The sequence below is a fragment of the Barbus barbus genome, assembly GCF_936440315.1.
Source record: "Barbus barbus genome assembly, chromosome: 49".
Lineage (NCBI taxonomy): Eukaryota > Metazoa > Chordata > Actinopteri > Cypriniformes > Cyprinidae > Barbus > Barbus barbus.
Genome location: NC_136727.1, coordinates 20939851 through 20959765, shown reverse-complemented (window position 1 = coordinate 20959765; position 19915 = coordinate 20939851). Strand labels below are relative to the sequence as shown.

Sequence of the window (19915 nt, the reverse complement as noted above, 5' to 3'; positions counted from 1 at the left end):
TATACTGGGAACATATTTACAGCTAATAGGTATTTTATATATCTAAGGATACATTAAAAATCAGAAATCCCAAAATATTTGGTAAGCAGTTTTAGGATTTTTAAATATTTATTCAAATTCAATTCAAATTCAAGTTTATTTGTATAACACTTTTCACAACATAAATCGTTGCAAAGCAGCTTTACAGTAAATTTGAAGTTTCTACATTATATTTAGGAGTAGGTTATTAGTGGTAACTATGGCAGAAATGTACAGTTATGTTGTGTTCACACCAAAAGCTAATTATTCGCATGAGTAGATTACATACAAAGCCAATGGAAAGACGCAAATAGATGTGAATTCATGCCGGGCGGCGTGAACGACACAAATTGAGCGACGGGATTGCCGCAAACGCGCGATATACGCCTCAATCGCCTGCGCAAGTTCAAAAATTCGAAAGAGCGGAAAATTTGCATGATGCGTTGTCATGCAAGCCAATCAGCGAAGAGCTTACGGACTCGTCCACTTGTACCAGAAAATATTTTTTTATTGTTTTTATGTTTTTTATCCGTGCGAGTGACAAAAAAAAAAAAATATTGTTAAATAATTTCTCTTGTTCATTAAACACACCAGAATACAACTTTTCATAATAGATCCCGCAAGGAAACTAGAGCGAGTAACATGATGTGTGCTCACCAATGCGAAGCGAATATTTGCATCGCAAGAATCATGCAGTTAGTTACAAATTACACAATCAAACAGACGGTGAACACCATTAACTGCAATGATTGTTGCGATTAAACTTTGCGATTAAGCAAAATTTGGTAGTTTTATATATTGTTCCAGGGTTAAAGCATTTAAATTTGAAATATATAGAAACCTTTCTGATTATTTTATTATATTTTATTTTTTTGTGGGAACAGCGTTTTTTTCAGGTTTCATTAATGAACAGAAAGTAAAAAAAAAAAACAGCATTTCTTAAGATTAGAAATGATTTGTAACAATGTAAAACGTCACTTATGATCAAGTAAATGCATATTTGTTTAATAAGGCTATTATTTTCTTTCAAATAACATTCTTACTAACCCCATCCCTTTGAACGACATTGTGTTCATGTATGCATGTGAAAAAAATCAGAATAGAATGCGATTGAGACATAATACATTAAAGACTTTGAACAGCGATTTGCTTAATTTTGTCGCATCGTTTTTTGTGTAAATAGGCCTTCAGTGATCTTGAATAGAACAAGAAATGACCTTCAAATTCTGTCCGTCAAAGGGAAGCGAGCCGCTGACAAGCGTGTAGAGGATGACCCCCAGACTCCAGACGTCCACCTCTGGCCCGTCGTACTTCTTCCCCTGGAAGAGCTCTGGAGCCGCGTACGGAGGACTGCCACAGAACGTGTCCAGCTTACTCCCGATGGTGAACTCGTTACTGAAGCCAAAGTCCGCTATCTTTATATTCATGTCCGCGTCTAGCAGCAAGTTTTCAGCCTTACGGAGAAGCACAAAGAGGTAGCAATGTAGCAAAGCTGTCTGAATAGTGCACGGTTATTAGAAATCAATGAAACACAAATCACTAAAGGTGAGCAGATCTATACCACAGCCTTAAACGGTGTGTGAGCGTCTCACCTTGAGATCCCTGTGGACTATTCTCTTCTGATGGCAATATTGCACTGCAGACACAATCTGTAGTCACACGCACAAAGTCACATTAGCATGACAAATAATACATCATTCCACAAACCAGCTCTTTTGTTTATCTGCGAATAGAAGCCGAGAAAGCCTGCACACCCAGCACATGTTAATATGTGCTAGACAGACACTGAAAGCATGTCTTTATGTCCCTGTAGTTGAGAGCGAGACAGACTGGGGTCTTATTTTCTCTCTAATCACCTCCTGCAGTGAACTGCAGTCCGGGGGTTTCATTTGCCATCATTAGCAAAGCATGACGGAAAATGGCCAATTAATTACTGCAGAGCAGCAGGGGGTTTAATTACACTCAAACTGATGTCTGTTCGTTTACAGTTATCACACGAACAGCTGATCAGAGGGAAACTTGACGAACACTGTAGTGTAGTATCACCACTAGAGGGTATGCATGTGCTCTGTCCTAAACCGTACTAAAATTAGTCAACATTCATTAAAGGTAATAAAGGAGGAAGGTGTATTTACTGATCACGACATGACTATTATAAATCTTTAAAATTCTCCTTTTCCACCAAACCATTGTCAAGCAGAAGGAAAATGTTTAATGCAATAAATACAGTTAAAATAAGTGTAATTAATCTGATTAACTGTATGTAAACCAACACAACAACATTAATAAATGGCAATATTTACCCACATATAATCGATACTAAAACATTACAGAGCATGCAAAGTCCTTGTGATTGTCATGATAAACTCAATTTTATATTGTTAACAAAATAATATTCAACAAATAATGTACAATCTTTAAAACTACTAGTACTTTTTCCTCATTTACATATTTTCAATTACTAGTAGTATTTTCATATTAACTAATTAAGTATCTCTACCTATTTTAGTATTTAGTAAGTAAATATTCTTGTATTTATTAGATACTACTCATACTATTAGATACTATGGTCACACTTTATTTTAAGGCCCAATTCTCGCCACAAACCATCAACTACTTTTTCCTCAATAAACTCTTAATTTGCTGCTAATTAATAGTAAGGTAGTTGTTAACTTTAAGTATTGGGTAGGATTAGGGATGTAGAATATGGTCATGTGTGCTTTATAAGTACTAATAAACAGCCAAAATGTTAATAAAATGCATGCTAATAAGCAACTAATTAATTGTTAGAATTAGGCCCTATACTAAAGTGTTACCAATTCTATTTATTAGGCATCACTTACACATTACATATTAATACTTATTCTAATAGTAACTAGTTCAAGTTTAAATATTTAATACTTTTTTGTTAAATATTTTTATGCAAAAACGTACAGTACATTGTTACTTTTACCATTTTACGTAGCGAGTTGTAAGACACATCAGTCAAGTCACCTTTATTTATATAGTGCTTTTAATAATGTAAATTGTGCCAAAGCAGCTGCACAATATAAAGAGAGGAAAATAGTGTCAATAATGTAAAATGACAAGATTAAACACTCGATTTTCAGCTAAAGGCATTTGATTATTGAATTCAGTGATGTCATCACCCAGCTCAGTTCAGTTTAAATAGTGTCTGTGCAATCAGGTCGACGATATCGCTGGAAATTAAGTGTAGTTTAGTAAAGTTTTTACATACAAATATTTATTTGTGTTTAACTAGATTATAAAATAACTGATATTGTATTATTTTATAAACATGCCTTGTGATCCTGTTATAACTGACACTATACTAACTGACATACTAATACTTATTTATAACTGATAATACATAATCATTTGTTTACATTGAAATGCAGTGTAGAAAAGATAATTTCTTTCTAAAAGTTATTTGCTGTTGTAAATATTACACTGTTTATTAGTACACAAGTACTAATAAACAGACAATATGCATGCTATTAAGCAACTAGTTAACAGTGAGAATTAGTCCTTAAAATAACGTGTTCCCCAGTTACCTAAAACAATAACGATTCAAATGACTTAAAAATGGTATTTGCTCAGTAGTGTCAGTCTCAATAGTCACAGTGTCACCTGGAGCTTCAATGATTCTGGTTCAGATGTGTGTAGTATGCGTGTGTCTCACCTGTCGAAACTTTGCTCTGGCTTCCTTTTCCTTCATCCTCCCATGAGCGACTAAGTAGTCAAACACTTCACCTGACATATAAACAGAGACATTCAGAGATGTGTGACATGACCTGCGCTAATAGTGATATTAAATATGAATCTCACCCGTCCATCACACTCACCTCCACTTGCATACTCCATTATTAAATAAAGTGTCTTCTCGGTTTCAATTACTTCAAATAACTTAACTAAGAGAGAGAGAAACAGATAAAGAGAGTGATTGACATTCAAAACAATTAAGCACATTTATTCACAAGAGTGGGCAGCTCACTATTGTTTAGAACAATATGGAGCTAAACGAGTATCAAAATTATCATACAAAATATTTTTCACAAACTTGCAACCATACTTGTGCATTTATGAATTGTGGTTTGAATCATATTGTGGATGTAAATTTGGTTACATAGTCGCAAATCATATTTTGTAAATACAATCATTTTTGACACTATTTTAGCCCCATACTACAATGACGACAGATCTGATCTGTGCTCGATTCTCTCAGGAACTCATCTATGACACGGAGAAACAATGCATCAGGGATGCTTGTTATGGAGATGTGCTAAAATACACGCAAGACGTCTCGCACACGGCTTCCTGTTTCTTTCCATTTCATTGTGTACTGTACTTTATGTGAAGAGCCTCTGTAATTCAATTTAATGTCTGTGGATGGACGCTAATAACGTCTGACTGCTTCCTGCATGCAGTCTTTAACATGCGGTGTGTGTGTGTGTTAGGAAAGATGAGAGAACAAATGTCAGGGATAGGTGGGTAATCACAGCTTTTAGTCCGATTAATCTAAAATCCAGCTCAGTCTCTGCCAATCAGAAGCCAGCAGTGACACGCGTGCGGCCCCAGGAAGGGTACGGCAGAAACAGCCAGTCATGCTAATCGATAGAGAAGTGAAAACAGAGTCTTGTGCCATTTAGAGAGGCACAAAAGAGCTGAGCTGGTCAGACATCGGCCGTGCAGAGCTGATCGCGCTAAAGCAGCCCGTCTGAATGACTCTCCCGTGATTCACTTCCATTAGGAATATAAATAATCCAGTTAACATTCTCATAAAAATGGAGCAAGAGAAAAGAGAGGGAAAGTGCCATGTCACGGATGAAACTGAGCTGTGTATTAAAACAAGACATTAAGGAAGACATCATTTCCAGTTAGCAGGTCTAAACAGCTCCAGTCTTCATCAGGGGTTATGAGGGTCAGTCTGGAGCCTCACACCAGTGTTGTTATTGTTAACTAAAACTATTACAAATAAATGAAAGCTAAATAGAAATTTAGTAAAAAAAAAAAAAAAAAAAAAAAAAAAAAAAATAAAAAAAAAAATACAAAAGCACAAAATTACTATTTTGAATAAACGCTAGTTCAGAACATTTCAACAATTTAATAAATACTATAGATAATAGTTTGCAATAAATCAATTCTATAGAAATATAAATGTGTAAAAAAATAATAATTATTATATATATATATATATATATATATATATATATATATATATATATATATATATATATATATATATATATATATATACATACATATACACACACACATACATATGGGTCATTGACGTATAATTTAAAAATACAAAAAATAATATATTTTGTAGTTGTTCAAACATTAAGAAGGTTGTGTACACAAATTCATATAAAAATTTTAAATTAAGTGATTTAAGTGTTTTTTTCATCTAGATGAATCATCCGTAGCCTTAAAAAAGTCATGTGGTGCGACCATGATTTATATTAAATTTTATTAAATTAACATGCTTAACTTTTTTTATTAGATGTTCTCAGTAACTGAAGTGCTTAGTGTTTAGTTTTTGTACTTGATCAAATTTTTTGTTCTATCATTTCAGAGATGCCTTCTTAATTGTAGTTAGCAGACTTATTTTTTCTGTAAATTGCATAAAACAGAAAAATCTTTTTAAAATACCATTCACTTAAGCATACTATAGTAGTGATTCATATTTCAGCCAAAAAAATGTGATAATTTATTTTTAATTGAATACATTTATTGCTATTATTGGTCGCACCACATGATGAGTGGTCGCTCCAAATGACACAAAGACCTTCCATCATTAAAAATCTATTTAAAGAGATGTGTGAAAAGTTCAGCATATGGCATTAACTGCAGTCATTTTATTAGACCCAGTTATTTCTAAACTTTGCCCAACCTTGGCTGCTCAGTTGACCAGTCGCCAGGAGTTTGATTAACGGGCAATCTGAGCAATCATAATGCCAAATCTGCCATTTTTGTCCGGCAAACAAACCAGACAGGAGAGCAGATTAATGTCGGTGGATTTGAACTTGAAAAATAGTGTTTATTGACATCTTTTCACAGTTGAAACAAGATACCTTCTGATGTTCATTCATGTTTATTTTGTGCAATAACTAGTAAGAGATAATCAGTCACTGGCCGCTTGAACTGAGGTGCTACAGCAATCTGTCATGACAAATTAAAGAGCATCCACATGATATTTCATACAATGGAGATTAATCGGACAAAGTTTGATTGATTATTATGATGGAAATATAAATACAAATACTTTGCAATTTTATACAGGATTACAAAACACTTGTCAAATAGTGAAAAAAATGTATCTGAATAAATTTAGTGTAATTTCAAAGATGTTTCCAATACATAAGTTATGGCCGGACGGTCGCACCGCATGATGTTTTGACACTTGGATTAACAGAAAAATTACAAATAACTAATGTTTTTAAAGTTGCGTCACGTCATTGACCCATATATATATATATATATATATATATATATATATATATATATATATATATATATATATATATATATATATATAGCCATTTTAAAGAAGTAATTAGTCATTTATAGTGGATTATGATTTTGAGTAATTTACCCAACATAAATATATATTACAATAAAATAAATTGTAATATTAAAATTAATGTTTTCAAATTTTCACAATTCTTAAACGACTTAAATTTGATACAGCATTTTTTTTTAAATGCATTTATAGGATTCTTTAAAAACTTCCCCTAATTTAATGTAGGCAACAAAAAGAGGACATTTAAACTATTTCCCGCTCAAACTCAACATTTCCCATGTGATTATGTTAGTCAATCATAACAGTTAATTTACACCATTTTCAGCAAACCGTTTATTTCATTATATGGGTCAACTATGACTTTAATTACTTGATTTTGGTGGAGGAAACATAAGAGAATTTCATACAGAAATAAAAGTGCAGAATATGGTCTAGTGATCTTTAAATTAAAATGAATTTTAGCATGATGTCTTACCTATATTAGGATGATTTAAGACCTTCATAATCCGCACTTCACGAAAGAGCTGTGGGTAAAAAGACACAAAAAACATCTTATATTTATCATTTTACTTTTGTGCAAGGTTACCTGCATATTCTGACTCTGAATAGTGGCATTTTAATATTTAACCAATACTTTGTGTAGTCTCAGCCAGTAACAAAAACTAAGCATGGAAAAATATGATTTTTAAGCAATAAATGACCTTCAGCATTTCAGCAACTTATTTCTTGCACCATCAGTTGTGCAAAAAACACGAATAATTCAGTGAATTCACAAATTAATTTTCAGTGTGGTTCCTGAACTGATTCAAGTAAAAATAATTCAAATCACTATTGTTTCTCGGAGCAGAGCGGGTGTTGACTTCTGTTTGAAAGAACAATTAACAGCATGCTTTCATAAAATATAGTGGAATAAATGTAATACTAAAGTGCTTGAGTTGTGTTATAAAGTTGCATTCTGAAGGCACCAGGTTGCTACAGTAAGCACTTTTGAGGAAGAATTTGTCCCTTTGCCAAAGTTTGCAAGATACATGGCATTGATTCAGAAACATATTCAAGAGTTTTTTTGAAGCACTTAGTTGCAAGTAAATCAAATATTCATGAACACATATGGCACAAGTCTCTCCTGGATATATCTGTTTCCACATTTACCCAGCAGTAAATGCAAAAAACAAACTGTGGTTGGTTGCTTTACATGTCAATCAGAGTCTCTTCCAGTCAAAGTGGGCGGTTCTTGGCCGAAGCCTGTCTCTGAGAGTCACTGAGAAGCGGCCTGAAGGGTCAATGCTGGATGGATCCTAAACACTACTCCAGGTTCCTCCCCCAGTGTCTCTTCATCCTAAAGCCCTGCCTCTCTCAGACAGCCACTCTTCTCAGAGCTCCTCACCGATCCTCTTTCTTTAGTCAAACAACAGGAGGCCGATTTCTGTGAATGAGTGCCGCATGAATGAGCGAGCACATCCAGGCCTGCAGCGTGCCGTCACGCAGACCAAACTGTGTCACGTGACTGTTACGGGACGGCAGACAGATGTGGTGTGACACAGAATCCATCGAAATATAGACTGTGTGCATTCAAATGAGGAACAACAGCAACAGAAGAAAAAATCTAAAGTAAGACAGATTCTGTCAAATAGGGTATAAAACAGAGCTTGACACTATTGAAAATAAAATACAAATATAAATAATAGTACATAAACATATGGTTTCCAATGGGAATTTTTCATTATTCATCAGTGTCAATGAAAGGCGGTGTTTTAACTGAAGAAAATGGAAGACAAATTGAATATATGACCAATTTTAATTTTTATTTAATATATTTTATGAGACTTTTAAAATGATCTTTGAACAGTTCAACTTGCTGATTTGTATGAATGTTAATTTTATTATAATAAACATTAAAAAATAAAATAAATAAATAGCAATCCATTTATTTTTCATTAAACTATTGCTCCTTAGGGGATAATTAGTCTGGGACCAAATGTTGGTTTGAAGTAACTGGAAAAACTTAAGGTCATTGCACAACGAGTCCCAAATTTTTGCGTGCGTTTCAGTTTTTTTCATATTCACTACCCTTTCCTATCAAAATGCATGCTACGGATGCGAAAACGCAGAAAATGAATTTTATGATGGATGAAAGTTTCGGAGGCAGTGTGTAAACATGATTGACACAACGTGAGGTCGTACTTATTTTTTAACGTGCGCAATGACCTTTAAAATTCCTATTATTCCTCCCAATTATTTTTCTTGCCTTTACACTAACGTTGCTAATATTACATTTTTTATATTATAGTCTTTGTTAATTATTTAAAATGTTTTTAAAATTTTTCTCCAATAATTATGTTTGACAATAGTGTATCTTTAGTGTACAGTATGTATAGTAAAAAACAATCTGTACCCTATTTGTGTAAAACACCCACTACTGTGTCACATCGAGAGCGAAAGTGATGAGCGGCGTCTGAAAGCATCCACCGCTGAGGAGAGCAGAGCGGGGAAAAGCTGAAAAAGGTAGAGTGACCCATCAGCTCCATCAACCACGGCCCAGCAAGACACAACAATACAGACTGACAGATCAATTTCTCTCATGACAAAGCTGTCTAAGAACGCCTTTGTTCTGTGGTGCGCCTCTTCAGGAACAGGCCGTTTTTAGGGATCACAAACACATCTATGTGGGATCGTCACTCCAGAAAACACCTCCATACAGACAGACTCTAGAATTACACCTCACGTGCAAACACAAACATCAAATGCTAACATTGACTCGATAGCATTTTTTTAATATTTCAAATAAAACTATTTAAAAGGCAATCTCTATAATAAAAACAGTTGATGAGGTTTTCGCCGTCACTTTGTATTTGTACTTTGTAAAAAAGCAATAAAATGCACAAATCTCATGTTCTTTGGAGTGGAAGCTATTAGATATAAATTATCAAACATAAATCACAGACAATTAGCTGGTTTTCACATCATCAAACGTCTGTCTCATAAAAAAAAAAAAAAAAAAAAAAAAAACTGTTCTTTAATTTATAGGTAATACACCATATCTGATCCCAAAGTAGTCTTATCCTAATTTGAGCTAAATTGCAACTGTTACTTGAAACAGGTCCTTCCACACGGAGACCGCACTTTTCGTATGCGTTTTTCCTAGGGATGCACAATATTGGATTTTTGCCGATATGCCGATATTCTTAACTCATTTTGGCCGATACCGATATATTTCCTTTTGTTGGGAAACAACACCAAGTCTCTCCTGTGCAGAAATGATAACGTATACTTTTTTGTTAGAATAAAATAAAATAAAAAAATAGTTTTTTTGACAGTCCATTGAAGCTTTTAAAATAACTATAAATAAACTATATAATCAATCACTGCATTCCGCCCCCAAAAAAGATGGTTAACCCTAAAATTTTATTTTAAGATTTAACATTTGTAGATGGTTTAAAGCAAAAGAGTTGTAAAAATTCTGAAAATCTTTTAGAGTTTATGATTTGTTTAAAAAATAAAACATTACACATTAATGAATAAATCAGAATATATAAAATTTCATATATAAGTGTCATGTTTGTGATTTGTTTTTTTTTCCACGTAAGCTATACCTTCTGACCTTTAAAGGTGCCATAGAATGCATTGATACAGTATTTTAAATTGTTCTCTGATATCTACACAGAAGGTATGTGGCTTAGGTAAGGGCAAAAAATCTTCAGAAACGATTTTACATGTCCATTTACAACCCTAGGATTTCTCCCTAGAATGAAACGGTCTGTTATTGGCTTATTTGGCAGGGTCATGAATAATAATGAGCTCTGCTCTGATTGGCTGTTTCACAGTACGGCTCATCAGCAAGAAGGAAGCACAGGGAGGAAAATATATATTTAAATACTTTCTCTCGCAGTTATATCGTCGGGTAATTATACTGTATATAAAACGCGGGCATCAGGGAGCCGTTATTAATATGCGAGGCATTGAAACTGCTTTTGATCGATCCATCGATCGCGTTATAGTTTCACTTTCAAGAGACGCGATCACACAAACTATGTTTACATTATGGAGCAACAGTACTTACCACACATTTCACAAGATCAGATGCTTGTCAGTGGTGCTCAGGATCTGTAAGTCATTCGCCATCATCCTCATCTCTCCTTACTGAGAGTGAAATCTTATGTACTGTCACAGGCTACCGCTAGCAAGGAGCTAACCATGTCCCTTTAGTGGCTCGCGTTATTTGCTTTCTGTGCCTTTCTGAATACAGACACCAACCCATCCGTGCACTTCACACCCCCTGCACGGCCTGGAACATAACATTTATTGTGTTATTTTCGCTGTTGTCCGCGCTTGTTTATTTACAATACCTGCAGAGCTTCTGATGGTTCGGCCGGCTTAGAACAAGGATGGGTTTATGCAAATGTTGGGGGCGTAGTAATCCCACAGTCGGTGTTATGTTCTGATTCGCCTGTTTTTCAGTGGTCTTTTTTAATCACGTGATTTACATATGAAGGAGGAAACTATGGTGTTTGAGGCTCACTGTATGTCATTTCCATGTACAGAACTGTTATTATTTAAATATGCCAGGGTAAAGACAGTTTTTCATTCTATGGCACCTTTAAATCAAAACATACTCATTATTTTATGACATCAATTATTGCTTTATTTAATCAGAAATAGTCTAAATGTTACTTGTGTAGGATGTTTTACTTTTAAATTTTATTAGAAGTAGGCCAACAGTGCCCCCTACAGATTAAAACTCCTTACCGAACGGGCTCTATGACCCGGGGGAGGCTGCCGCTCCACGTGCTATTACTGTTTACTCGATCACACACCGAACGCGTCATTCTGTACGTGCTTTCACAGATTAAATGCAGCGATCCAAAACAGTCAATCTAATCATCATTCAAGCAAAACTTTGCTTCAAGAATGAGTCACACTGCTGACGTGATCTAATCACTAGCACACCCTGAGCACATGGGAGTTAACATTTTCCTCTTATCGGCAAGACATGCCGGCATAATTTTTCATATCGGGCCGATTGCCGAGATTTACATTTAAAGCCATTATCGGCCGATTCCAATATCAGTCAGATAATATCGTGCATCCCTAGTTTTTTCATTTAATTTTTTTTGTATTTGTCATCCTTTCCTATCAAAATGCTTACTATGGATGAGAAAATGCAGAAAATCGAACCGGATCTGAATTTTTTAATGACGAGTTTCGGAGACTGTGTGTAAATGTGATTGACACAACGTGAGGTCGTACTTATTTTTTTACGTGCGAAAAGTTCGGACGAGAATTTCGGATTCTTTGTCTTCAATCAATCAATCAGCAAATAAATTAATATTTTTTATACAAAAGTATTTAATGCGTATTGCTAGAAAAAGGACAAATCAGGATTTGAAATGGTTCCCAAACATTTTTAAATTATTGTAACGGAGTTTAAAATTTGAAGGCAAAACCAATTTTCAGATTAACCTCCTGATGTGATTTTTGTAAAGTATTTTTGAAAATTAAGCACCTCCTTTCACTGAATCTTTGATGAAAAAAAAAAAAAAAAATTAGTTTTTATTTTTGTTCAAGGCCTTTTGCACACCATGTTCATGGAGAGTGTCTCTTACCATTTTGCATAATGAGAATAAACTGTATGCAAGTAATATGCATATAAATATATATAGTTTCACAATATTTGTATTTTTAGTTAAAATTTGGGTTTATTAGTTAAAAAGTGATCAAATTTTCAGCAGTCTGGAAAATATGAATTATAATGATGGATGTAAATGTGGAATTAAAGATAGCATGTGCAAAAACATGCACATTATAGTGGCATAAACTAGACAAACAAATGATTTTGGTCTCCAATGAACCATATATCATGAAGTTTGTAAAAGATCTCATGAGTACAGCAGAGATGTCTCTTTACACGTGACCTCTGACCTCTCTCTATCCCGTGGAATGTGTCCTCAATGTCCTCTGAACAGTTGGAGGCAAAAACAATGAAGGGAGAAGAAAGGAAATCAAGGGAAAAAAAAGAAGCTGTGTTTTTTCTTGGCAGTCAGCTCTGGCAAACAATCAGCAGAGGAGCCCAAGCTTCTATTTTTAAAGCCATATTTCTAAAAACAACCACAGCAACATTCCAGTCACACACTGACAAGTGTGTCATTTCCTGTAGTGGGTCCTACAGTGCAGTGTGTGTGTGTGAATCCCTCTGATTTATAAAGATGTGATCACAAGCAGGCACCACATGTCTGTTTCCCATCACTAGTCCTCACTAACAGAGGCTGAACAAACACACTGTAAAGTGAGAATCACTATGACCAAAATACTCACTTGTGCTGATATAACAATTAGGGCTGTCAAAATGGCTGGAAAACTAAATTCGAATTTTGTACTTAAATATCATCAATATTTGAATTATATTAGAATTTAAAAGGCAAAGGCTTCTCTCCTGAGGCCACAAGAGATCGCATTGAGCAAAATATTACTATGCACGTTTCTTCAAAGCATTAAAATAACACGTCTATCTTTGAAAAAAGTGCATAATGTTTAAAATAATGCTTATAAACCATATATAATAAAATTGCTTAAACAATTAGAAACAAAATAGCATCTTGTATGTATAGTTTAATACAAAGGACCAAAAACCAATCAGAGTACTTTTTCTATTTAAAAATATGAGATGCAGTGGGATGAAAAAAATAAAAATAAAGGCAGCGGCTATTTGCACTAAGTGCAAATAGCACATTTTCTTAGCGAGAGATGCTATTTATATACTACTTTTTGCAATTAATGGCAATTATCTGCACCTCAGTATTGTAATACTAACGTATGCAATAATAACGTATTGAGTGTAAATTATAGTTTTAATTCAAATTATTAAACGGATGTTACCTTATTGGGACAAAGCCCTCCCTACACCTACCCTAACCCTAACCGATACTTTATTTTCAACTTTTTGATTATTTCCTTCATTTTTTTTTTTTGAAATGCCTTTCCGATGCGATATGAGATTTGAAAAGGGAGAAAAAAAAGTTTGGCAAAGGCATGTTCGAACTCGTCAAAATGCAAGATTGCGTCAAAATGCAAGCGCCTTACCATCTACGCCACTGAAACTGATGTTGAATGAGCGGTTTTTTTTTTCAGTGTTGACTATCCCAAATATGCACACCGAAAGAGCATCTACTGTAGTTCACGTTGGCCAAAACACACAAGGAAACACATTGTGAAAAAAGTATTGCCGGCAATCACAGACAATTGCTTTCGGATGGGATTAGTTTTCTCAGAGGATCACTGAGTTTGCTGAAACTGAGTGATTTGCTCTGGAATTATTACAGATGTCGTGTGAGAAAAACACAGACGTGGCAGATTCGGACAGGATTAAAATCGCAAAGTACGACTGTGAAACACAAATTTCTTTAACAACCCCTTGTAAAACTAGTCTCGTCCGAATAGGGCTTAAGCTGTATTTAACAAATTGTACCTGAAGTTATCCCCTCAAAAATCAGCACAGAAAACACAAAGGTCATCAGATTGGGCCTACTAATTATTCAAAATGACGATTAAATGAGAATGCATTTGAGAACCTAAAAAACGCTGGCTGAGAGAAGACGGAAGTATAGTAAGAGCTCATAAAAGCACAAAGACACAGAGCTTGTGGAATGCTCTCGGACACGCTGAGGTTAGCCGATAGCAATTAATTGCATGCAGAGGTTTCCACAACTGAGGAAATAACCCTGATCGTTCTGTGCAGGGTAAGATTCCAGCAGAACCAGCATGCAGCTGTTATTTCATTGTTGAATACGGAGTCTGGATGAATAAATGTACTGGAAGAGGATTCAGTTATGACGTCAGGCGATTAACAATGTGATGAAGTAACTGGATGATCCCTGTTGGGGGAGGAGGTAAAGACAAACTCTTGTGTGTGTGTACCTCAATATGAAGTCATTAATCTTGCCGTCCAAACGTGAGGCAATAGAGATCAGTGCGGATTTCACTGACAACCTCACTGTCCATCTGTTCACGCAATGCTAATGTGCACAATCAATCAAACAATAGAGGACAAGCCTCATTAAAATATTCAAATGAGATGATAATTGACTGTACGGAAACAAAACTTCACATTCGTTCGTTTGGAAGATACTTATCCAAAACAATGTATAGTAGATTGGTGTTTTCTGGGAAACAGTCACATGACCTTGGCATTGCCAGCGTCATGGTCTACCAGTTGAGCTACATCAACATATAAAATAACAAAAGCCACATTATTTAACAATGTTGTATTCTCATAGAGGTGTTACAGCATGGACAGCATCATTCTGACGGCCTTGAAAGTTACGAAGCATACCGATCAATGCAATCCCTTCATTAGATGGTGTTAGTGACGTGTGCAAGCAAAGGTCATTTAACGGAAGTAATTTCGCTATTTGTGACCATTTTGGGATCAGGCCTCCAGTTTATTCAAGACTCACTTGGGATTTCGAAACCCTGAACTGCTCTTAATGAACAATAAAAGATGGGGGAGGGAAAATTATTCCTATTTTTTCGCAAATCCAGATGGTCAACAGTTCTCAATTTTCTCTTAAATCTATGCATACAAAGCATTTAATGGAGTATTTAATAGTAACCCACTAATGGAAACGGTATGAAGAAAATGTCACGCTTCTACAAATATCCCAACATGGCCTAAAAAATGACCCTCTGAGTGAGCTAGTCATCAGCTAACATCATTTTATGATAGCTTTGGGATTTTGGACATCACCCACTGTACTGCAAGGAGAGAAAGGATGTGAATATTGCTGTAAAATGTTCAGTGGACACTAAGACTGAGGTTTTCTCCGTGATTGACTTGCATGAGCTCTGATGTTGTTCTCATCACGAGAGGCTGCGTCATTCCCTTTAAGGTCATCGCTGCTTATAAAAGCCAAGAAACAGCCACTCTGACATTTTCTGCTCCAAGACAAAAAGGCAAGCCCTTTATTCACGGCTATTATCATGCAGTTCAGCAGATATTTATGTTGGATTGGGAACATTTGATCTACCTGACGGTTCTCTCTCTCTGTCCATCTATGTAAATGCTAAAACATGTCAGCAGTGTGATAAAAATGGTGGCAACGTGCTAACAATGCCCTGTAACAAGCTGAAACATACTAGTAACACAATAATGGCAGGCTAACAATGCATAGGAACATATTAAACATGCTAGCAACTTGCTAAAACACTTTAGCAAGATGCTAACAATGCCAATAAACATGCAAGCAACGTGGTAAAATGCCTAGGAATATGCTAAACATGCTAACATTGCGTGTTTCTGAGTGAGGTGTTGCAATTTTACTACTTTTTACTGCACTGAAAAAACACGATAATGACAGGCTAACAATGCATAGGAACATTAAACAAGCTAGCAACATTAACAATGCCTAAGTGCATATTAAACATGCTAAAGATGTTAGCAACATGCTAGCAATGCCTAGGAACATATTAAACATGCTAGCAAAATGCTAACAATGCCTATAACATGCTATACATGTTAGCAACATGCTAAAATGCCTAGGAAAATGCTGTTAAGAATACAAACGTGCTAGCAACATGCTAAAACATGCTAACAATGTGTGTTTCTGAGTGAGGTGTTGCAATTTTACTACACTGAACTAGATTCTTAAGTCTAGGAAAACATCTTCGGAGGTTTGCATTAGTTCTGCAGTAACATAACGACCATATTTTTTGTGATCAAACATGCATCTTGAAAAACCTTGGTCAAATGCATAATGCACACAAAACGAAACCGTACTGAGAGTTTAGAGCACAAAAGATTGAGGATTAAATAATCAACTGATTTTAGAAGGTTAGTGACATCAAAACAATGTACATGTTTGTTTCAATTGTTTCAATGTTTACCGTACTAACATTCACAGGGACTTTTCACCAGTGTTTAAATTATGAATTATTAAATTAAATTATTGACGAGTCTACAAAGATACGGAGAACAAAAATATCACAACACATGTGAGTTTCAAAACCCAGATTTCTAGTGTGCTTGAACATATCTTAAAATACAGGTCCAGAAAGTCCAAAAACGTGCGAAGAACAACACAAACACGTATTTGCTCACAGAAAATGAGACATTTTTAACAATTAAGATTTCAAATTGCGAAATAACCTTCATCACAATTAAGCAAACAAAACAAACAAGCACCGTCTCAGACATTGAGGGCTCACCTTTTGTAGACTTGTAGGGTTGAGCTGTGTTTTATCAATGATCTTCACCGCTACCTGAAAAACAAACAGTGTTACTGGGTAACGTGTATATTTATAGATTCCTATAAATAGCCTATACATCTAAATATCTAAAGGCTACGGGGCATCCACGTCGTCATCCCTCCAGAGCAAGACGGCTCCATTTCTTACATAATCTGGCGTTTCTGTTGGTCCTGCATGCATGTTCTGATGTACAGGCTGTTAAATAATGCACAAGCCAAGTGTCTTTCTTTTAAAGCTTCCGCTTCCCTGAATCAGGCACAACTGGGAGTCAAGAGTTAAACAGGATAAATGTATAATGTGATATGTTTTCTGAATAGGGGTGTGCGATATTGAAAAATAATAATATGATATTTTTGGGGATTTTTCCGATAACGATAATTAGATGATATATTGCCGAGTGTGTTATTGTGCTGATATCTGACGACCGTGGACAGCTACAGTTTTTGATATTCTTCATTCTGTGCGGTCAGTTCACATCAGTGAACAGAAATTAATCTTTTCATACAAGTTTAAATAGATTTTTACCTTTAATAAAGCCATTTCTTCTAAAAGTGTGCATCTTTTGAGTTAAATTGTTACATTTAATCCGTCAATTAGAATAATACATGGGTGTTGTTACCAAGCAAATGAAACCATTTGTTTCAACAAAATGAATCTTTGCAGAAGTAGCATCTGAAGTGGCATTTAGATGCATAATGATTTCATATTTTAAACAAAACATTGAATACTGATGTTTGAAATTATTTTAAAAATGAAAAGACACTTTAAATGTGAAATTAAAACCGCCAGTAGGTGGCAGCAAATCTCTATTAACAAGTGAGTCATTGCGACTGAACCAAATCATTTAAACGGATGATTCATTCAGGAACGAATCACTGTCATGTTGAGCCGCAAAACTGTTCTGTGGTGGCTGTTTGGAATAATTTTTAGTTGGTGAAATAGTGCAAAAACAGGCAACATTGTGTCTAAAACGCAAGTCTCTTAAACGCAAGGCTCTTAACTTATTGTTTATTGAACTGATGTATAAAATCATCACATTTGTAATCATGCTTATTTTTGAAGAAAAAAAAATTGCACTCTTTGTGTGATTTTAACTATATGAAATGATATAAATATGTACATTTTCTGCCCCCATATATTGAATTTTGTGATCTTTCTTAATGCATTTTAATATACTGTGAAAGAACCCTCTCTAAATGCACGCGTACACTGTTTAACGCACTAGACTTTAGTGTTGTCAAAAATATCGATATTTCGATAAATATCGATACTGAAATATCTGAACGGTACCAATATTAATTTCCCGAATAGGGCTGGGTATCGAGTTCGATACTTTTTAGGCACCGACCGAATTGCCTCGATACCACCGAGTATCGAAAAACGTCTTGTCGTTCGGTACCAAATTTCGATACCTAAGGGGTTAATCTCATCACCGTCAGTGAGCCAATAATCCTGCAGCACCAGGTGTGTTTGACTAGAAACGGCGACGCGTAGATTGATCAGTGTTTGGCATCCGCAAGAGCGTTTCAAAAGCGCACGGCGCAGTCCGCTCTTTAAATCGCGCGGTTTGTTTACTAACGATACACACAGACTGAAGCTCGCGTGACGCTCGCGGTGATTTCAGCGTCTGCCGCCTCACTAAATGAGGACATAAACACATGAACAACATCTCCAGACCTGCTCTGAGACTCACTTCATGAGCATTTTACCGTTTGATTCGAGTAAAACTAACGTCATATCATATACACACAGAACTGTAAAGGTATTCCCGGAAACCCGTCAAAATAAAAGTTCGGTTTCACTTGGAAGACACTGCGGCAGAAATATATTAATATTGTTCAGCGGACAGTACATACTGCTACTACTAGGCTACTATTAAAATTATTAAAACTTTTTTTTTTTTTTAGTAATGATCACACAACAGTTATTCCATTTTTTAATTTTAATAGTAAACCCCCTTTGTTTGCCAAAATAAATAAGCTTTGATTTTCAATAATTTAAAGATAAATTAAATTAAATTAATGTTTTATGTCTTCATTTGAAAACCAGATACAGAACACAGAATTTCTGAGGAAAAATAAAACATTTCATAAGGCTATTTTAAGAATAAATTTAAATAAACTAAGTTGTTTTTATGCATTCAAATAATTAGACATACTACACCAGAATTTAATAATAATAAAACATATGGTGAAAGAAAATAAAACACCCACTTATGAAAGTGGATGAAGATTTGAAATTTCTTGAAGTCTTTAACAACCTAGAAATGATGTGTTTTAAAATGAACACGCACTAATGTAAACGTAGACTAACAGATGTGTAAACTGAAAACAATTTGAACTTTATTAAAATTATTTATTTATTTATTGTGTTATTCTATATTATATTTTGTTCTTTGTGCAGTGGCTCAGGAGATGAGGCTTTGAGTCTGTATAAATATCAACAAGCTAAAAAAAAAAATAGTTTTTTGAGATAATGTAATCTTATTAAAACTGATTTCATAAAACTGGTATCGAAAAAAGTATCGTTCAGGAACCGGTATCGAACTCAAGGTATCGGTATCGAACATTTTTGAACGATACCCAGCCCTATTCCCGAAGTATGGATACACCGATACTAGCCGAGCCGTCACTTTCACTTCTCTCCAAAGGCGCGTGGACAAGCACCACACGTGACCGCACTCGTCTCCTTCGCTCTGGTTAAATAGCAAAAGTGAAGTGAATAGAAAGATGACTGCTCTGGTTGTTAAAGAACACAGCAGGAGCGCTATCTGTAGGGATCTATGATCTCCGCGATGCAGAGAACGCCACGGAATCCAGTCATAAACACGGAATTTACAGTTTAAGGCAGAATGTCACGGAATTTGTCAAAGTTTGGATGAATTAATCAAAAGTAGGTCATTGCACTTAAATCAAATCGCGATATGGACTAGTATCTCTAAATATTAAGCTGCAAAAGTGGATTTAAATATGAATCCTGCATGTTCTGCGCGTCTCTGTGTGAATGTGCTGCACCTGCGGTTGTGTTTACTAATGTGGCGCTCGCGGTGATTTCAGCGTCTGCCGTCTCAATGAGGACATAAATACATCAACAATATCTCCTGAACTGATCTGAAAGGCACTTTACGAGCATTTT

The 19915-nt window shown here is 35.2% G+C and overlaps 1 protein-coding gene across 2 annotated transcripts in view; it reads right to left on the bottom strand.

Annotated features, from left to right (window-relative positions):
- LOC306867762 (serine/threonine-protein kinase MARK1-like) overlaps positions 1-19915 on the bottom strand; it is a 65387-nt gene that overhangs the window by 25112 nt on the left and 20360 nt on the right. For both annotated transcript variants that reach the window (XM_079413620.1, XM_079413621.1), the window contains exons 3-8: positions 16739-16792; positions 7020-7068; positions 3864-3929; positions 3701-3771; positions 1611-1667; positions 1236-1472 (exon numbers count right to left, since the gene is read on the bottom strand). In XM_079413620.1, coding sequence (XP_079269746.1) covers positions 1236-1472; positions 1611-1667; positions 3701-3771; positions 3864-3929; positions 7020-7068; positions 16739-16792 — 534 coding nt within the window. The remainder of the gene's footprint in view (positions 1-1235; positions 1473-1610; positions 1668-3700; positions 3772-3863; positions 3930-7019; positions 7069-16738; positions 16793-19915) is intronic.